Below are 16,689 nucleotides of genomic sequence, written 5' to 3' on the forward strand. Positions count from 1 at the left end.
TGTGCACACACTTCTGTGCACACACTTCTGTGCTATGTGCACACACTTCTGTGCTATGAAGGAAAAGTTGAGGTACTATGGAAGTGTAAGAGAGAAACCTAATTTTAGATACAGGGTATAGAAAGGCCTTTCTAAGGAAGTGACATTTGAGTTGAACCCAGAAGGGTATGTGGGAGTAGCAAGGCAAAAGGGATAAGAGAAGAGAGTGTTGATACAGAAGCTTGTACAAGGACCTAAAGTGAAACAGAGTTTGGCACTGGGTAGAAGGAGTGGGGCAAGAGTGGTAGGAAATGGGTAGAAAGGCAGGAAGCAGAATATGGGGCCCTTTGTAGACTGTGGTAAGAAGTTTAAATGTCATTTTGTGTTCAGGGGGAAGCTGGTGAAGTATTGTAATCAGGGGAGTGAAGTAATGGGATTTGAATTTTGGTTGAAGGATATGGAACAGGTTGGAAGGTGGCCAGAGAAGTGATCAACCCAATTAAGACAGTTGCCACAGTTGAGGTGAGAGATGATGGTGGCTTGAACTGCTGTGGTAGCTGTAGAGAGAAAAGTGGATGGATTTAAGATAGAATTTAGAAGGGAAATCAAAGGGTTTGATCTTCATTTTCTCCCTGCCTCTGTCTTTCTCTCTTGCTTTTTCCTTTAAAAGTTAACTTTAAAAGTTCATAGTGTAAAGAACAAATTCGAGAGAGGACATGTTAGGGGAAGGGAGATTAGCCAAGCCCCTCCCAGAGACCAGGGGATGATCATGAGGACTTTTATGGGGACAGTGACAGTAAAAATGGACAAGAACAGATTTGAGAGATGTTCCATGAGTGCAAACATTGACTAGATAGTGAGGGCGGAAAACGAGTTGGGTCTCAGTAGTGAGGAACTGAAGGTGACCGAATTTTCTGGCCTAGAGGGCTTGTGATGCCATTACTGGTTTGGGGAATATCGAAGGAGGAGAGGAAGGAAGGAAGGAAGGAAGGAAGGAAGGAAGGAAGGAAGGAGATAGATAGGAAGGAAAGAAGGAAAGGAAGGAAAGGAAGGAAAGGAAGGAAGGAAGGAAGGAAGGAAGGAAGGAAGGAAGATGATGGATATCCCATTTTGGACAAGATGGGCAAATTGGTTGTTAGGGCCTGTTTTTCAGAGGTTTACCACACAGTTACAAATACAGAGGCAGTGTTCAGTATAATGTTCTGTATTTCCAGCTGTGTGGTAAACATTCATTCATTGATTTGTTGAGTCAAGACAAAAGGCCTTCATTCTTCAACAAATATTTATTGAGTACCTACTATGTGCCAGGTTCTAGGTGCTTGAACAAAACAAAACAAAACAAAAATCCCTGCCCTTATGTTCCAGCAAGACAGTCAATAAATAATAAGCATGATAACCAAATCATTGTGAAGTATATTTTAAGATGTGAAGTGCTATGGGAAATGATGAGGGTAGGTTGTGATTTTTACTTGGGTAGTCAAGCAGGCCTTATTAAGGATGTGACATTTGAACAAATACCTGAAGGAGATGAAGAGTTGTCTGTGTAGATAAACTGGGGAGAGAGCCTTCCAGGCAGTTGGGACAGTTGTTGGAAAGGCCATAGGTGGGAGCAGTTGTAGCATATGTATAGGGGTAACAGAGGCCAGACTGACTGAAGCCATGTCAGCAAAGGAAGTTGGAACAAATGATGAATGTAATGGGTCAGAAGTAAATTCATCAGGTATTAATGATTCGTGTAGCTAAAACTGAGGAATTATAGTAATAACAAGACATCACAGCAACAGCAGTAAATGCATATAAAAAAACTTACTGTGTACCAGTGTTTTTAATTCATTTGATCTTCGTAACATTCCTATGTGGAATCATCTCCACTTTCACAACCAGGAAAATTGAAGCACAGAGAAAAGGTTGGAAAAGTAGGCCAGGTCATAGAAAGCCTTGAATGTCAGACATGGGAATCTAGAATTTATTCTGTAGGCAGTGACAAGCAGCAGTTTTGATACTGGAACTGAAATGATCAGAACTGTGCTTTGGAAAGATTAATCTCATGGGATACTTTAGAGTGGATTGGAGGTGGGACAGTGGGTGATAGGAATTGAATTAAGGGGGTAGCAGATGGAATAAAATAGAAGTGTGAACAGTCATAAAATATATGACAAGTCTATCATTTAAGATCTTTTCTTCAGGAGAATAGTGATTCTTAAATTTGAGGCCAGGCAGTTACCATTTTCTTTTGGTAATCTGATGACAGCTGTCAGCTCTTTTTCTTTAGGAAAATGCACATACCTATACCTTTTTATATAATTTCAGATGGTTTATGTCTAGGCTAAGAACTCTCTGGATTTCAGAATTGAGAGACCTGGGCTTTTAGTCACACTTTTCCTTGGTGAAAACTAGCTTTATGTTTAGGCAAGTCATTCTTCTTTAGGCTTCTTTTGTTTTATCTGTGGTCTCTGTGGGCCCTTTTAGTTCAGAGACACAAAGATTCAATGCTCACAAAGCTGACTTAGGAAATAGACAACAGGTTAATAGATTGTCGTATTGCAGACTAAAGTGTTAAGAAAATTAAAGCACAATAAGAAACAGGAGAATGGTGGAAGTATACATAAATTTTACTTGCTAGTTTTGAGAGGATGGTTTGAGTGATTATTCTAGGATTTTCCACAGTTTCCCTGTACTCTGAGTACCCAATTCACTTTTTGATTTGTCTCCTGCCAGGAAAGAATTGGGACGTGAGTGCTGCCCTCAGTGATTTTGAACAGCTACGTCAAGTCCATGCTGGGAACCTGCCCCCACCCTTTAGTGAAGGGAGTGGTGGCTCCAGGACCCCTGAAAAAGGGTTTTCAGATCGAGAGTCTGCCCGCCCTCCCCGACCCACGCTGCAGCGGCAGGATGATGTCATTCAAGGTACTGGGGTAACGGAGGGGTGTTTCTGTAGATGGAGTAGAGAGGAAGGGAGGGCACTGCTAAATGGAGTCATCCTTCACAGATGATCCTCTTCCTTCCTCTGCTCCCCTGACAGACTGATTAGAGGTGCCTCAGTCTGCCTCAGTGTGGGAGGCCCGCACTGTCCCACTGCATCATGTGTATTGCCCTGTACAAAGGCCTTTTTCAGATCTGGGAGAGAAATGGATGAAAGAGAACAACCTAGTTGTCGAGTTTAAGTCCATAAAGGTAGAATTCAAAGGATCACTGCCATCCACCTCTTTGGTTAATATTTGTCAGTATGTAGCAAAATTTTAAAATGAATGTATATACTCTGACTCAGCAATTTGATTTTTAGGAATTTATCATATATATGTATGTGCACGTGAGTATATATATATATATATATATATATATATATATATGTCCTTTAAACAAATAAATGCAAATGGACACATATGCAGTGTAAAGCTTGAAAGTTAAAGCTTGAAAACAATGTCCATTAGTAGAGGAGCAGTTAAATTAAAATTTTGTAGTTGTGGCCTACTCTGCAGCCACTGGAAAGAATTAGGTAGAACTTGATGTGTTGTTTTAGAAAAGTCTCTAAAATCTGTTGAGAAAGGTAAGATGCACAGTATGTTCTTGTTTATGTTTTTTGAAATGATTTTAAAAGCTATACATGCTTTTTAAAATTTTAGATTTATTTATTTTACAGAGAATTAGAGCAGGGGGGAGGGGCTCAGGGAGAGGGAGAGAGAGTTCCAGGCCGACTCCTTGTTAAGCTCAGAGAGCCCCATGCAGGGCTTGATTTCATGACCTTGAGATCACGACCTGAGCTGAAACCAAGAGTCAATCTCTTAGCTGACTGAGCCACCCAAAGCTATATTTGCTTCTGTGTGCATAGAAAATTCTGGAAGGATCCAAAAGGATTTCCTCTGGAGAAGGAATTAGAAATTTTGAATAAGGGGGAGATTTCTTTGTAATACTTTACATCTTTTGGTAGTATTTTGACTTTTTACCATGGGCTTATGATACTTTTTGAATACCTAAAAATGCAGTTTAAAAAATAACATCACTATAAAATAACTTTAGACAAATCTTAACTTACTTTGTACATCCTCTCTGGCAAGTATTGGATTAAGAACTACTTCCCAACGCAATTTTTAGCTCTTTTGATAATCTTCACATAACTCAAGTCATGCAAATGAATTGTAATATGGCACTTGAGCAGATTATGATCACAGACTATCGGGGTAAGTGCCATGTAATAAAAACAAGTGAAATAATTTGGGGGCCTGTCTACTGTCTTTGTCTGTAGCATGCTAAGTGAGAATGACTGCACCTATATATTTCTGATAAATAGGAGTATCCAGAAAAGTTGTAGTAAATAATGTATATAGGGATCCCTGGGTGACGCAGTGGTTTGGTGCCTGCCTTTGGCCCAGGGCGCGATCCTGGAGACCCGGGATCAAATCCCACGTCGGGCTCCCAGTGCATGGAGCCTGCTTCTCCCTCTGTCTGTGTCTCTGCCTCTCTCTTTCTCTCTCTCTGTGTGTGTGACTATCATAAATAAATAAAAATTAAAAATAAAAATGAAATACACTTAAAAAAATGTATATAAATGTTATTGATGGTAAATAATAAAGTTCCCAGCTGTGTAAGATTTCATTAGAAAATCATTAATTTAAAAAAAATTTAAAAAAAAGAAAATCATTAATTTTCTATAATGGTAATTCTTCTTTATGGTCTTCAAAATGATGAAAATCATCAGAGTGATTATTTGATTCAGTCTAGCCAAATGCAACCCAATTTCCCTTATTCCCTCTTTTTCCTACCAGTGATCAAGTTGCCAAATGAATGAGTCCCTATTATGTTGGGAAATGGAAATAAAAGAAGACAGAGTCATGGGGAGAAGTTCAGGCAAATTCTCTTAAAAAAGGTAGAAAGAGGAATGTATATTTGGTGCCAATATAAGTGCTTAAAAAAATGCTACTTTCTTTATTTCTCTAATTGTATTTGGTTTGAGAAAGAAGGTTGGGAAATTTGGTAGCCAGTTGGACTCATAGGTTTTCCCTGACTGAAAGAGGTAACCCTTGTTAGGTAATCATCACCACATGAGTGGGATGTTCTTTGGGCTGTGTATATTCTAAGGTAACTCCGTTTCTCATTGCAGAAAAACGCCTGTCTAGGGGCATCTCCCACGCCAGCTCCAGCATTGTTTCCCTGGCCCGGTCCCATGTCTCCTCCAATGGTGGGGGTGGGGGGAGCAGTGAGCACCCCCTGGAAATGCCCATCTGTGCCTTCCAGCTTCCAGATCTCACTGTGTACAATGAAGACTTCCGCAGCTTCATAGAGAGAGACCTTATTGAACAGTCCATGCTGGTTGCCTTGGAACAGGCAGGTCAGTGAATGCTGCTTTTCCCCTGCTCTTTACCTGTAGGCAGCCACGTGGAGGGCCTGGCCTTAACCAGTAGCTCCCAATCTAAGTGCGGGATCTGACTGCAAGTGTCAGTCAGATCAACACATATACTGAGTTAGGTGCTTCTTTTCAGGACATAAATTAAATACTTTCTCCTGGAAATTTCTATTTGGTGGAAGGCAAACCAGATATGCACATGAAAGGCCCAGGAATCAATACCTAAAAATCCATACATGGGGAAGAAAATACGAATGAATCAAAATTGGCTCTGGAACACGTTTGTGATCAGAAAATACCAATATTATAGCTGATGTACACCAGTGATTAATTTAAAAGTGCCATTTGTTTATATGAGCCTTTCTCTGAAGATATATTTACCTTTACAATTGTGTTTTTCTTAAATTACTGTTAAAATTGGTTAACATAGTGGGGTGAGGCTGCTGGAAATTATGGAAAAAGCTAGTCAGGTATTAAAATTCCTTGGAAGAAAGATAGGGGCTGGGAGTTGGGGGCATGGGAAACAAGCTTTCATTTTTCATTTGTACCCTACTATAGTATCTGTGTGCATCTATTTAATACTTTCTTAAAAAGTTAGCAGGTTCTAGCTAGTGAGATTATAGGTTAGTTTTTTTCTATTAACTTTTTAGTAATTCAAGAAGACTTTTAAGCATGATTCATGAAATATTTTTCTCCTATGAATAACGGATTGGCAATTGTGGGATGACTATACAGAATTGAGACTCATTTTCTTAGATGTTTCATATGCTTTGTCTTGTTGCTTATATCTTTAAAGTCATATCACATACAAGTTGCCACGCAGTCATATATGTGATGATACTTATGTGACTCTGTGAATACATGCTTTGGGTTATTTTTCTTTTAGTGATGATGTTTTTGTGCTGAGTTTCATTGTTATATTATTTACTGGTCTCCTGACCAGAGGGAAGACATCAGAGCCAGCCAAGAAGCCAACACAGATTTCCACCTATGACCTTGGCCTCATCATATAATCCAGAGTGGCTCAATCTCAGCATTGTTGACATTTAGGACCAGATAATTTGGTTGTGCAAGCTGCCTGATATGTTATATATATCATATATTATGATATGTTATTGCTAAATGTTTAGCAATCTCTCTAGTCTCTACCCACTAGACGCATCCCTTCTCCAGTTATGACAACAAAACAGCATTTCCAGATACTGCCAAATGTCCTCTTGGATATTGGTTAGATCAGTGGTCCCCATGTAAGAACTGCTGATCTAACCAATCATGCTCTCTAGATTCTGATTCATTAGGCATTAGTGAGGAAGATATAAGGAGTAACAGAGATGGTTTTATTCTGGGTAGGCTTCCTGGAGGAGGCAAGTTTGGAGTCTTTTTTAGAGCTAGAGAAGTGGGAAGGACTTTATGGATAATCTACTCCTCTCCTTTTCCTCCTGTTTCTGTAGGGCGTTTGAACTGGTGGGTGAGTGTGGACCCTACCTGCCAGAGGCTGCTTCCTTTGGCAACTACTGGGGATGGAAACTGCCTCCTGCATGCAGCCTCTCTGGGTAAGTTTTGAAAATGGTGTTCCGTACCCTCAGAAAGGAAGCAATGGAATTAAATCTTATGTGTAGGACTTAATCCACTAACCTTGATCTTAGGCAGAAATGATGGCATAGTGTGTATGTGTGTGTCTGTGTTTGTGTGTGTGTCTGCGTGCGCGCATGGGTATGGGCATGCGATGCAAGAGGAGGTGGAAGAGAGCCCTGCCCTGGTTTTTCAGTCTTGTTCAGTGAGCATATGGAGAACACATGCTTTAGTGTGGGTCCCACTCTGAGAGCTACCCCCAGAAGTAGTGAGCAGCAAGTATGTAAGCAGGGTAGAGCTATGTGTGTCTATCATTATACTTAATATTTATTCTTTTGCTGTATAAAAAAGATATGCTTTCATCGGTTTTTGTGAGATTTGTTTAATTATAAAACTTATTTATAATTCAATATGTTTTTTGCCTTAGATTTTAAAAAATTCCTCATTTTCCAACCATCCCTCCAGCTTTGATGGTGATTGCCATGTGCCAGACCCATCTTCTATGCTGCCACCATGTATTTTAGTTTGTTAGACTTGTGTCATGAGTAAGGAATTTTCTGTCAGGAGTTTGTAGGATGTGGTATATCTCCCACTTGTAAGTTCTCAAAGTATCTGAACCTCCAGAGTAGGAACACATTTTCTGTCATGGTTAAGTACCTCTCCCCTGAGTCACAGGAGTTTCTTTGAATCTGGCCTTCAGCCTGATTTCCTTCATGCTAGGACATATGCATCATAATTAATAGAGGTAAGTCAAGGTAAAGTGTCCTATTGGTATGTTTTCTTGCTGCAGGCATGTGGGGTTTCCATGATCGGGACTTGATGCTACGGAAAGCTTTGTATGCGCTGATGGAGAAAGGAGCCGAGAAGGAAGCATTAAAACGGCGCTGGAGGTGGCAACAAACACAGCAGAATAAAGAGGTGAGGGAGTTTGGGAACACCTTGTTCTTAGAGTTGGCTATGGTGAATGCTCAGTGTGTGCCAGTAGGCAATGTCTCCTGGTGCCTGATCAGTGGTACTCCCTTTGGAATCCTGGAAATTGTAGACAATACAAAAGACACCACAGGGCCTGTGCCTTTCTGAGATAGTCATGAGAACTAGCATGGGGAAGTAGAGACTCATGGAGGAGGTAACTAACATGCTTCTCACCTGATGGACACTCATTAAGTCTTCAGTAGTAATCTTTTGCAAAATAAGATAGGACAAGTCCACAGGATTTTTGTATTGTTTTGGAGCTTTTTTGCTTATAATAATAAAGCTAAACCAATTTTTAAGGACTTATGTTTTCAACCCTTATAGGAATGTAAATGCTTAAAATTTTGTTGGGGATCCCTGGGTGGCGCAGTGGTTTGGCGCCTGCCTTTGGCCCAGGGCGCGATCCTGGAGACCCCGGATCGAATCCCACGTCGGGCTGCTGGTGCATGGAGCCCGCTTCTCCCTCTGCCTGTGTCTCTGCCTCTCTCTCTCTCTCTCTCTGTGACTATCATAAATAAATTTAAAAAAAATTAAAATTTTGTTGGCTTTATGTAATACTTGTTTTTCATATACTCGGTTTGTTTAAAAATTTTAAAAACATGCCTATTAAATTGAGTTTGAATGATACTTCTCAGGGCCTTGGCAGGTGTTGAGACTGCTTTTGTATAAGAACGTAACAATGGCTGTTTGTACTTTCCATCCCCATAACTGGGGTTGAAAGCTAACTATGACCTGTGAGACAAATCTCACTAACAGTTAAAAAAAAAAAAAGTTTTATTGGAACACAGCCCTGTACATTCATTTATATATGTTTGCTTATGTTAAGTGCTTTCCTTGTGTAAAACAGAACAGCAACAGGATAGAGTAGTTACATATGGCCCACAAAGCCTCAAAGATTTACTGTCAGGCAGTTATGATGGGGCAGTAAAAGAGTTGGCTGAACCCTAACTGTAATGATGACACTGTACACTTACACAAAGATAACAAGTCTCCCTCTTCCCTTTTCCCCTAGTTCTCTCTCTCTCTTCTGTGTTTATCTTACACGCTGTTTGAGTGTATCTGTTTGTTTGTTTTGCCATTTATATGGCTGGGTGTTCTGGCATAAATATGGGACAGTCTTTTTGGAAACTTTCTTTTTTCTTTCCATTTCCCTTCTTGTTGCCTTTTATTGCTCTATCATAACTGGCTATTATATAGAACTAAGAGGTTTTTTTTTTTAGTTATTAGAATTTTATATCCTGAAGATTAAAATATGAAGGTAGAATGTGTCCTGTTTCTTTCTCAAAAACAAAGAGGCCAATTGTTAAAATTAGGATGGTATTAAGATCAGAATGGTGTCTTTGATCAGCCAGTCTGCCCCAGAGGATTCTGAAGGAAGCAAGGCCAAGTAAATGGCATTCTTTATTATTGCCAAATCCCATGGTTCTCTAGTGAACTGAGCAGGCACTTGTGGAGGGCTTCTTTGGCCTGAGCTAGAGCTGACCTAAACTTTGCCTTCTTTGCCACTGAATTCACACCATACCTGAACCTTATATTTGACCACTCCAGAGTCCAGAAAAGCATTCAAACTAGAGCATTTAGCTGTTATGTAGAAGTTACAGCAACAGTCAGAGAATAGGTATAGCCAAGTCCCGCTATTAAGCTATTGTAGTTATTTTAAGGGTGGGATTATATTGTGATGGGTTTAGCTGGGAGACCCAGAAATACCCAAATTATGTTCTTGGTCAGCCACATGTTCCTCCCCAGAGTCTCCAGTGGAAATGCATGCATAGAGAATAGTGGCTAACAAAGGAGCAACATCTTACTCCTTTTGCCCAGTACATAAAAAGTTCCATACTGGAAATGTGGCCTAAAGAGTTGTTTTAATTGAGACTATTTATAGCATCATACTGCACCTTGGGCATGGGAATGGAGGGAGGCAAGGGGGACTGGGGGGCTTCTTTTAATCAAGACCGAACACCACACAAACTAAATTGGTTTTGATTTCCCAGGCCTCCTTGTTTTGTGTTGAAATTGGTGGTCAAGCCCAATAAAGATGGGCTGCCTGGATAGCTCAGTAGGTAGAGCATGCAGCTCTTGACCTCGGGGTGGTGAGTTTGAGTCCTATGTTAGGTGTAGAGATTGTTTAAATAAACTTAAAAAAAAAAAAAAATCTAACCAGTAAGGACATTTTCCAGTAAGGCTGAATGGGTCCGCCACCTAGTGGCTGCATGTATGAAAACAGGAAGCTGAAATAGGTGAGAAAAAGACTGACCAAAGCACACAGTCAGTACATATTGCCTGTGCATTGTTCTTTTTATTTTTAATTGAAAAACTTTATTACAGTATTTTACAAAGAGAACATAGCTTTGTAATTTTTAGTTATTGAAGTAAAATGTTGCTGACAACAGCTCTTTAATTCTTAAATTTATTCCTCACACCCCTCATGTTTCCAGTTTGATTCTTTTACTCTGTCAGTATGTTTAAGCAGTATAAACTCATTTAAATACTAATTTAAGTCAAGTATAATTAATAACAATAGACTTATCTCCCAAATTATCATATATATCCTAAAGGCAAATGATATTTTTAAATTGTTTGTACCACTTCTCCCATTTCTTTGATAAAAATTATAGTTTCACTCAGCATGTATTGATTGCTGATCACATCTTAGGCACTAGTATATCGCCTAGAACACAGTTCTGGCCCTTAAGAGTAGTAGGTGATGGACATATAAATATGTAATTGTACCAAAGTAACAGGTTGTTCCTTCTGTGATGAAGTTTGTATAGTAGATTAGGAGGGAGGGCACAAAGGAAGGAGTGAGTCTACCAGGAAGATTTAGGAAAGCCTTAGAGAAGATATTTGAGTTCTCTCCTGACAGTTGAGAAATCGTTCACCAAGTGGCTAGGAAGTAGGCTGCTCCAAGCAGAAGGAATAAGCTAGACAAAAGGTCAAGTATAAAGCAATGCAGTACATTCAAGGAACTACTGCTAGTTAAATGATGTATTAGAGAGGTGGATAGGGGCCAGGAGGTGGACTTTGTGTGCTACACTGAAGTATTTTGAACTATAATAGGCCATGATGGTTCTTTTTTTTTTTTTTTTTAAGATTTTATTTATTTGAGAGAGAGAGAGAGTGAGCATGAGCAAGAGGTAGAGAGGGGCAGAAGGAGAAGCAGACTCCCTGTTGAGCAGGGAGCCCGATGTGGGGCTCAATCCCAGGATCTGGGATCATGACCTGAACTGAAGGCAAACGCTTAGCTTACTGAGCCACCCAGGTGCCCCAGGTCATGATGGTTCTTAAAATAATTTGTAGCAGGGAGCAAACATCAGATTTTAATTTTAGAAAAACCTTTCTGGTAACACTGTAGAAAATGGATCAGAAGAATGCATGACTGGAAGTAGTAAAACCAATTAAGGGTCCATTGCAATAGGCATGCTTAATAATTATTGACTAAGGAATCCAGGTGTGGGGTGGGCAAAAGGAGAGAAGTCTCTCCTTTAGCAGAGACTTCTAACTCCCTCGTTTCTAGCTTAGGTGTTTGGGTGATATTCAGTGCTATTCACTAAGGCAGGAATACAGGAAATAGAGTGGGTTTTGGAAGAGGTAGGAGTTCCATTTTGACTGCCTGTAGTTTGAGGCAGTCATGAGCAGGTGGCAATCTTCAGTATGCAGCTGGATGTGAATATAGTATAGAAATTCAGAGGAGGTCTGGGATGGAGAGGGAAATTTTAGAGTCCTGAGCATATAGATGGCAGTAGATGAGATCACCCAGAAGGAACCAAAGCTGCTAATATTGTTGACATAATACCAATATTGCTAGAGTGGACAGAGTTGAGAGAGATAAGAGAAAGTAGTGTTGCAGAACCTTAAAGAGAAGGAAATTTAATAAGGAGTTGAAATGCGACATGAAGACTAAGAAAAACAAGAACCAAAGAGTCCACTGAATTTGCAATTAAAAGGTCATTGTCCTTTGCAGAGTTAGGTAGGTAAGGTACTGTACATGGGGCAAAGGGGGGCAGGCTGGTGGACAGAGACAGAAGCTGGACTGAAATGGGTCAGAAAAGAATGGAAGAAAAAGAAGTGTGAGAGAGGTCATAGACTTTTCTTTTGTGGACTTTGACTAAGAGAGGGAGAAGAGATTTGACTTTTTAGTACACATTGTAAGCACAATGCTAAGAGAATAGGGAGTGGGCCAGTGTGAGTAAGTTGGGATAGCTACTGCCCGTGAACCTAGCCTCTGACTGCTTGATCTCCCCTGCCTGTCTTTTACACAGTCAGGGCTGGTTTACACAGAAGATGAATGGCAGAAGGAATGGAATGAGCTGATCAAGCTTGCCTCGAGTGAACCCCGCATGCATCTAGGTACCAATGGAGCCAACTGTGGTGGGTAAGTATGGCTAAGCGAGGGAGTAGGAAATCATCTTTCCTGAGTCCTTAGTGTCCAAAAAACTTCATGCTAAGAGGATGTTGGAAGGAAAGAGAAAGGGACGCCTGGGTGGCTCAGTGGTTGAGCATCAGCCTTCAGCTCAGGGTGTGATCCTGGAGACCCAGGATCGAGTACCACGTCGGGCTCCCTGCATGGAGCCTGCTTCTCCCTCTGCCTGTGTCTCTGCCTCTCTCTCTCTGTGTCTCTCATGAATAAATAAATAAAATATTAAAATAAAAATTAAAAAAAAAGGAAAGAGAGAGGCCATGGCAAGGGCACAGAAGTATGTGACAGCATGGTATGTTCTAGGAACTATAAGTAGTTTAGCACTGCCAAACTACAGAGTACGTGGTATAGAGTGATAGATGAGGCTGGGTAACAAGAGTTTTGTGTGCCATGCTGAGGTTTCTGTTGTATCATGCTAAGGAATTAAAATCATATCCTGTCCAGACTTTGAGAAACTATGGGACAGACAGTTCAGTTTTCTCAATAAATACATTGCAAGGAAAATAAAAAGGGAGCGGGAACCTAAGTTTAAAGACACTTAGACAAATCAACTAGTGGGAATGTATGGATATTTATAAGACAGTTGGGGAAATGTGAACAATGTCTACATGTTTAATTACTGTTAAATTGGGGGGATCCCTGGGTGGCTCAGCGGTTTAGCGCCTGCCTTTGGCCCAGGGCGTGATCCTGGAGTCCCGGGATCGAGTCCCACATCAGGCTCCCGGCATGGAGCCTGCTTCTCCCTCCTCCTGTGTCTCTGCCTCTCTCTCTCTCTCTACGTCTATCATAAATAAATAATAAATAAATAAATAAATAAATAAATAAATAAATCTTTAAAAAAATAATAATAATTACTGTTAAATTTTTAAAGTGTGGTATTAATGGTTGTGTGGTTGTTTTTAAAAGGAGTCCTTTATTTTTAGAGATAAAATTGAAATGTTTATGGATGATATGATGTCTAGGATTTGATTCAAAATCATCTGATGTGGTAGGCTGGGGCAAGGGTGAGGACTGATAGGGAAATAGATCAAGGTCTAGGTGAAATGACATTGCCTGTATGTTTTAAATTATTGAGGCTGGGTGATGGATACATGAGAATTTAGGTATAATACTCTTCCTAGTTTTGAATGTTTAAAATTTTGACATTTTCTTTAACACGAAGTTAAAAATTATAACCTATCCAGACTTGATTGTACATAAAAATAATATGGGAGGTTTGTTAATGCAGATCTCCACCCTGAGGAAGTTCAGTTGAGTTGGACTGAGCTATGGCCCAGAAATCTGCATTTGTACCAAGTACCCAGCGTTGACGAACCTGGCTTCAGGGATCAGGAAGCCCCTGAATTGTGTGTATATGAGTGATAGGAGCAAATTTATGTATTTGAGTACACTGCTAGCTGAGCGGGCAATGAAGTGGAGGGCAGTGAGACTGGGTTGTAGTAATTCAGGAGAGAGGGCATGGGTGTGAACAAGAGTGGTGGATTGCAGACAGACTGGAGGAGATAGATACAAGAGACAGCTGGGAGATGGAATTGGTTAAGCCAGGTGATTAATTGAAGATGAGAGATAAAGAAGAGTAAATATTTCACAGAGTTCTGATTAGGCTACTAGGTAGATATGGTGAAGGTGAGATGCTCTCCTTCACTTAAGGGAACATAGGAAGAGGAATTTTTATTCTTTTCTTTTGTCAACTATGATGCATGTGTTGTCTGGGTAGTTGTGGTGGGTAAAGAAAGGCTCCACAGTTGTGCACTGAGCTACAGGATAAAGCAAATTGGGAAAGACTCGAACACGATTGGTTTTAGCAGAGGGATTACCTCCAGATTCCTAACACTGCTTTGCCTCGAGGGCCTTTAGATCTCTCTTCTTGTATTTCCCCATCTCTGAAACGGGAAGAGAAACAGCCACGGTAGCATGAAATGATCAGCTCTGTCTGTGACAGCCTTAAGTTTAGAAAGCAAGAAAAGGATATTCCTCTTTTTCCTCTTTACGGAACTGGTCGTCGGGGGTATCTTGTTTCGTTTTGTAACCCCTCCCCTCCAACACTCCCCTTGTACTCCTTCTAGGGTGGAGAGTCCAGAGGAGCCTGTCTATGAGAGCCTAGAAGAATTCCATGTGTTTGTCCTCGCCCATGTGCTCAGGAGGCCCATAGTCGTTGTGGCTGACACCATGCTGAGGGACTCTGGTGGGGAAGGTGAGTCAGTCCTCACTGCCCTGTGCGCCTTCTGTTCGCAGAGCCTTGGGCGAAGTCCTGAGAGGAGGAGTGGAAGGGGCTATATGGACCTATGGGGAGAAACAAGGTATACATGAGAACAATGTGAAGTTCTCAACGGATCCAGAGCAAAGGAGTTGGGGTTAATTGATGAGGCTTCTTAGGAATGAATGACTAATTAGGGGTTAGAGTGAATTGAAATGAGGGAACTCATGTGGTAGAGTGGGGCGTGGGGATTGCCCTCTAGGCAAGAACACCTCCTGAATAACAGTCTTTGTGGTTTGTTGCAGCATTTGCCCCTATTCCCTTTGGGGGAATCTATCTGCCCTTGGAGGTCCCAGCCAGCCAGTGTCACCGCTCCCCTCTGGTGCTTGCCTATGATCAGGCCCACTTTTCTGCACTTGTGTCCATGGAGCAGAAGGAGAATGCCAAGGAACAAGGTGCTGAATACAGTGTTGGTGTCTGTGGTATCTTTTGGTCTGCTTTGTTTTCTTTTGGAAAAACTGAAATGGGAGAGAGCGTAGGAGGGAAGACTTAAGTGACATGCAAGCCCAGACAGTGCACACTGATACTGTTTTACTAAGCTAAAGATAAACCAGCGTGTTTAAATTAAACATAAATACATTTGACAAAGAGCTTTGGGGAAAAACATAGTAGCCTGCCTGTATTTGCCTGCTCTGGAGTAAAGAGTGTATGTGTTAAGGTCATAGAACCTTCCAAGTACTTGTCATAATAATGACTTTGAATTCCTTGAATCCATGTTAATTGGCAAGCACATCATGAGTGTGCATTTGACTGGCTGATGGAGAGTCATGGAGATTAGAGGCCTAAATTGTGTGTTGGTTAGTAAGGGAAAACCAGTCTGTTTGTTTTTAATACCAGCATAATTCACACTTGAAAACTGAGGGGTGAACTCAGTTCGAGGCCTGTGAGATGATTCAGCCTCCTGTTTAGTGAAGTCAGTTTGTGTTCAGTTGCCTTCCTCTCTCCTCAAAGAGACTCCTTGATGATATGTTTATTCCTCCCCAGCTGTGATCCCACTTACAGATTCAGAGCATAAGCTGCTGCCCTTGCATTTTGCTGTGGACCCTGGAAAGGGCTGGGAATGGGGCAAAGATGACAATGACAACGTCCGATTGGCCAGGTGAGGCAGGCCTAGCCTTCTCACCTGCTAGGCATCTCTTCCACATATAGCATCCGTTTCCCCAGGGGCTTTTCCTCAGTTCAGAGGCAAGACAGCCACATCCTAGCTCTGGTGTTTTGGGGAAGATGGAGAAGGTGGGGGACAGGTTGGGCACCAGGATTCTTGCAACACACAGCTGCTTTTTCTCCCAGCCCAAGTGAGAAGGTTTTATTTTTTTTTTTATTTAAACATTTATTTAAGGTCTTATTTTTTAAGTAATCTGTACATCAACATGGGGCTCGAACTTAACCCGGAGACCAAGTGTTGCATGTTCTATTGACTGAGCCAGCCACGCCCTCCATGAGAGGGGTTTTTACATAACTGACCAAAATAGTTAGTTTGCTTTGGATTGTTGCCTTTCTGAATTTAAATAGCAAGGAAAACTCATTCTTTCTGCCAGCCCCCCTCCCTATCACCTCCCAAAGCAGGTTTACTTTTTAGCCTGTGCCCTCCACAGCTTCCAGCAAAGAGGGTATGAATGTAAAAGCTCCTCCCTTAACTCTTATCCAATGTTTTCTTCTTTGGGCTCCTGACACTGAGATCCAATTGAGAGGGTTTGATTAAAACTCAGAGTTTAGACTGTCTTTTAAAATAAGTTCTCATGAAAAAAAAAAAAAAAAAGTTCTCATGTGTGGGAAATATCAGAAAGGGAGACAGAACATAAAGACTCCTAACTCTGGGAAACGAACTAGGGGTGGTGGAAGGGGAGGAGGGCGGGGAGTGGGGGTGAATGGGTGACGGGCACTGAGGGAGGCACTTGACGGGATGAGCACTGGGTGTTATTCTGTATGTTGGTAAATTGAACACCAATAAAAAATAAATTTATTATAAAAAAAATAAAATAACTTATCACCTAAATATCAAAATAATATTATTTTATTATTAATAAAATTTACACCACTTAATAATATTTACACCAGCCACAATAATGGCTACTATTCAGTAAGTATTTCCTATTTTCCAGACATTATGCTGGGTCCTCTCCAATACTATTTTAATCTTCACAACAACCC

At 40.9% G+C, this 16,689-nt stretch overlaps 1 protein-coding gene across 1 annotated transcript in view; it reads left to right on the plus strand.

Moving 5' to 3' along the window:
• Nucleotides 1–16,689, plus strand: part of OTUD7B (OTU deubiquitinase 7B) — a 57,451-nt gene that overhangs the window by 33,000 nt on the left and 7,762 nt on the right. The window contains exons 3-10 of the mRNA XM_041754643.1: nt 2,698–2,886; nt 5,078–5,305; nt 6,772–6,873; nt 7,683–7,810; nt 12,124–12,236; nt 14,348–14,475; nt 14,784–14,933; nt 15,523–15,637. Coding sequence (XP_041610577.1) covers nt 2,698–2,886; nt 5,078–5,305; nt 6,772–6,873; nt 7,683–7,810; nt 12,124–12,236; nt 14,348–14,475; nt 14,784–14,933; nt 15,523–15,637 — 1,153 coding nt within the window. The remainder of the gene's footprint in view (nt 1–2,697; nt 2,887–5,077; nt 5,306–6,771; nt 6,874–7,682; nt 7,811–12,123; nt 12,237–14,347; nt 14,476–14,783; nt 14,934–15,522; nt 15,638–16,689) is intronic.

The sequence above is a fragment of the Vulpes lagopus genome, chromosome 5 (assembly GCF_018345385.1).
Source record: "Vulpes lagopus strain Blue_001 chromosome 5, ASM1834538v1, whole genome shotgun sequence".
NCBI classification, from domain to species: Eukaryota; Metazoa; Chordata; class Mammalia; order Carnivora; family Canidae; genus Vulpes; species Vulpes lagopus.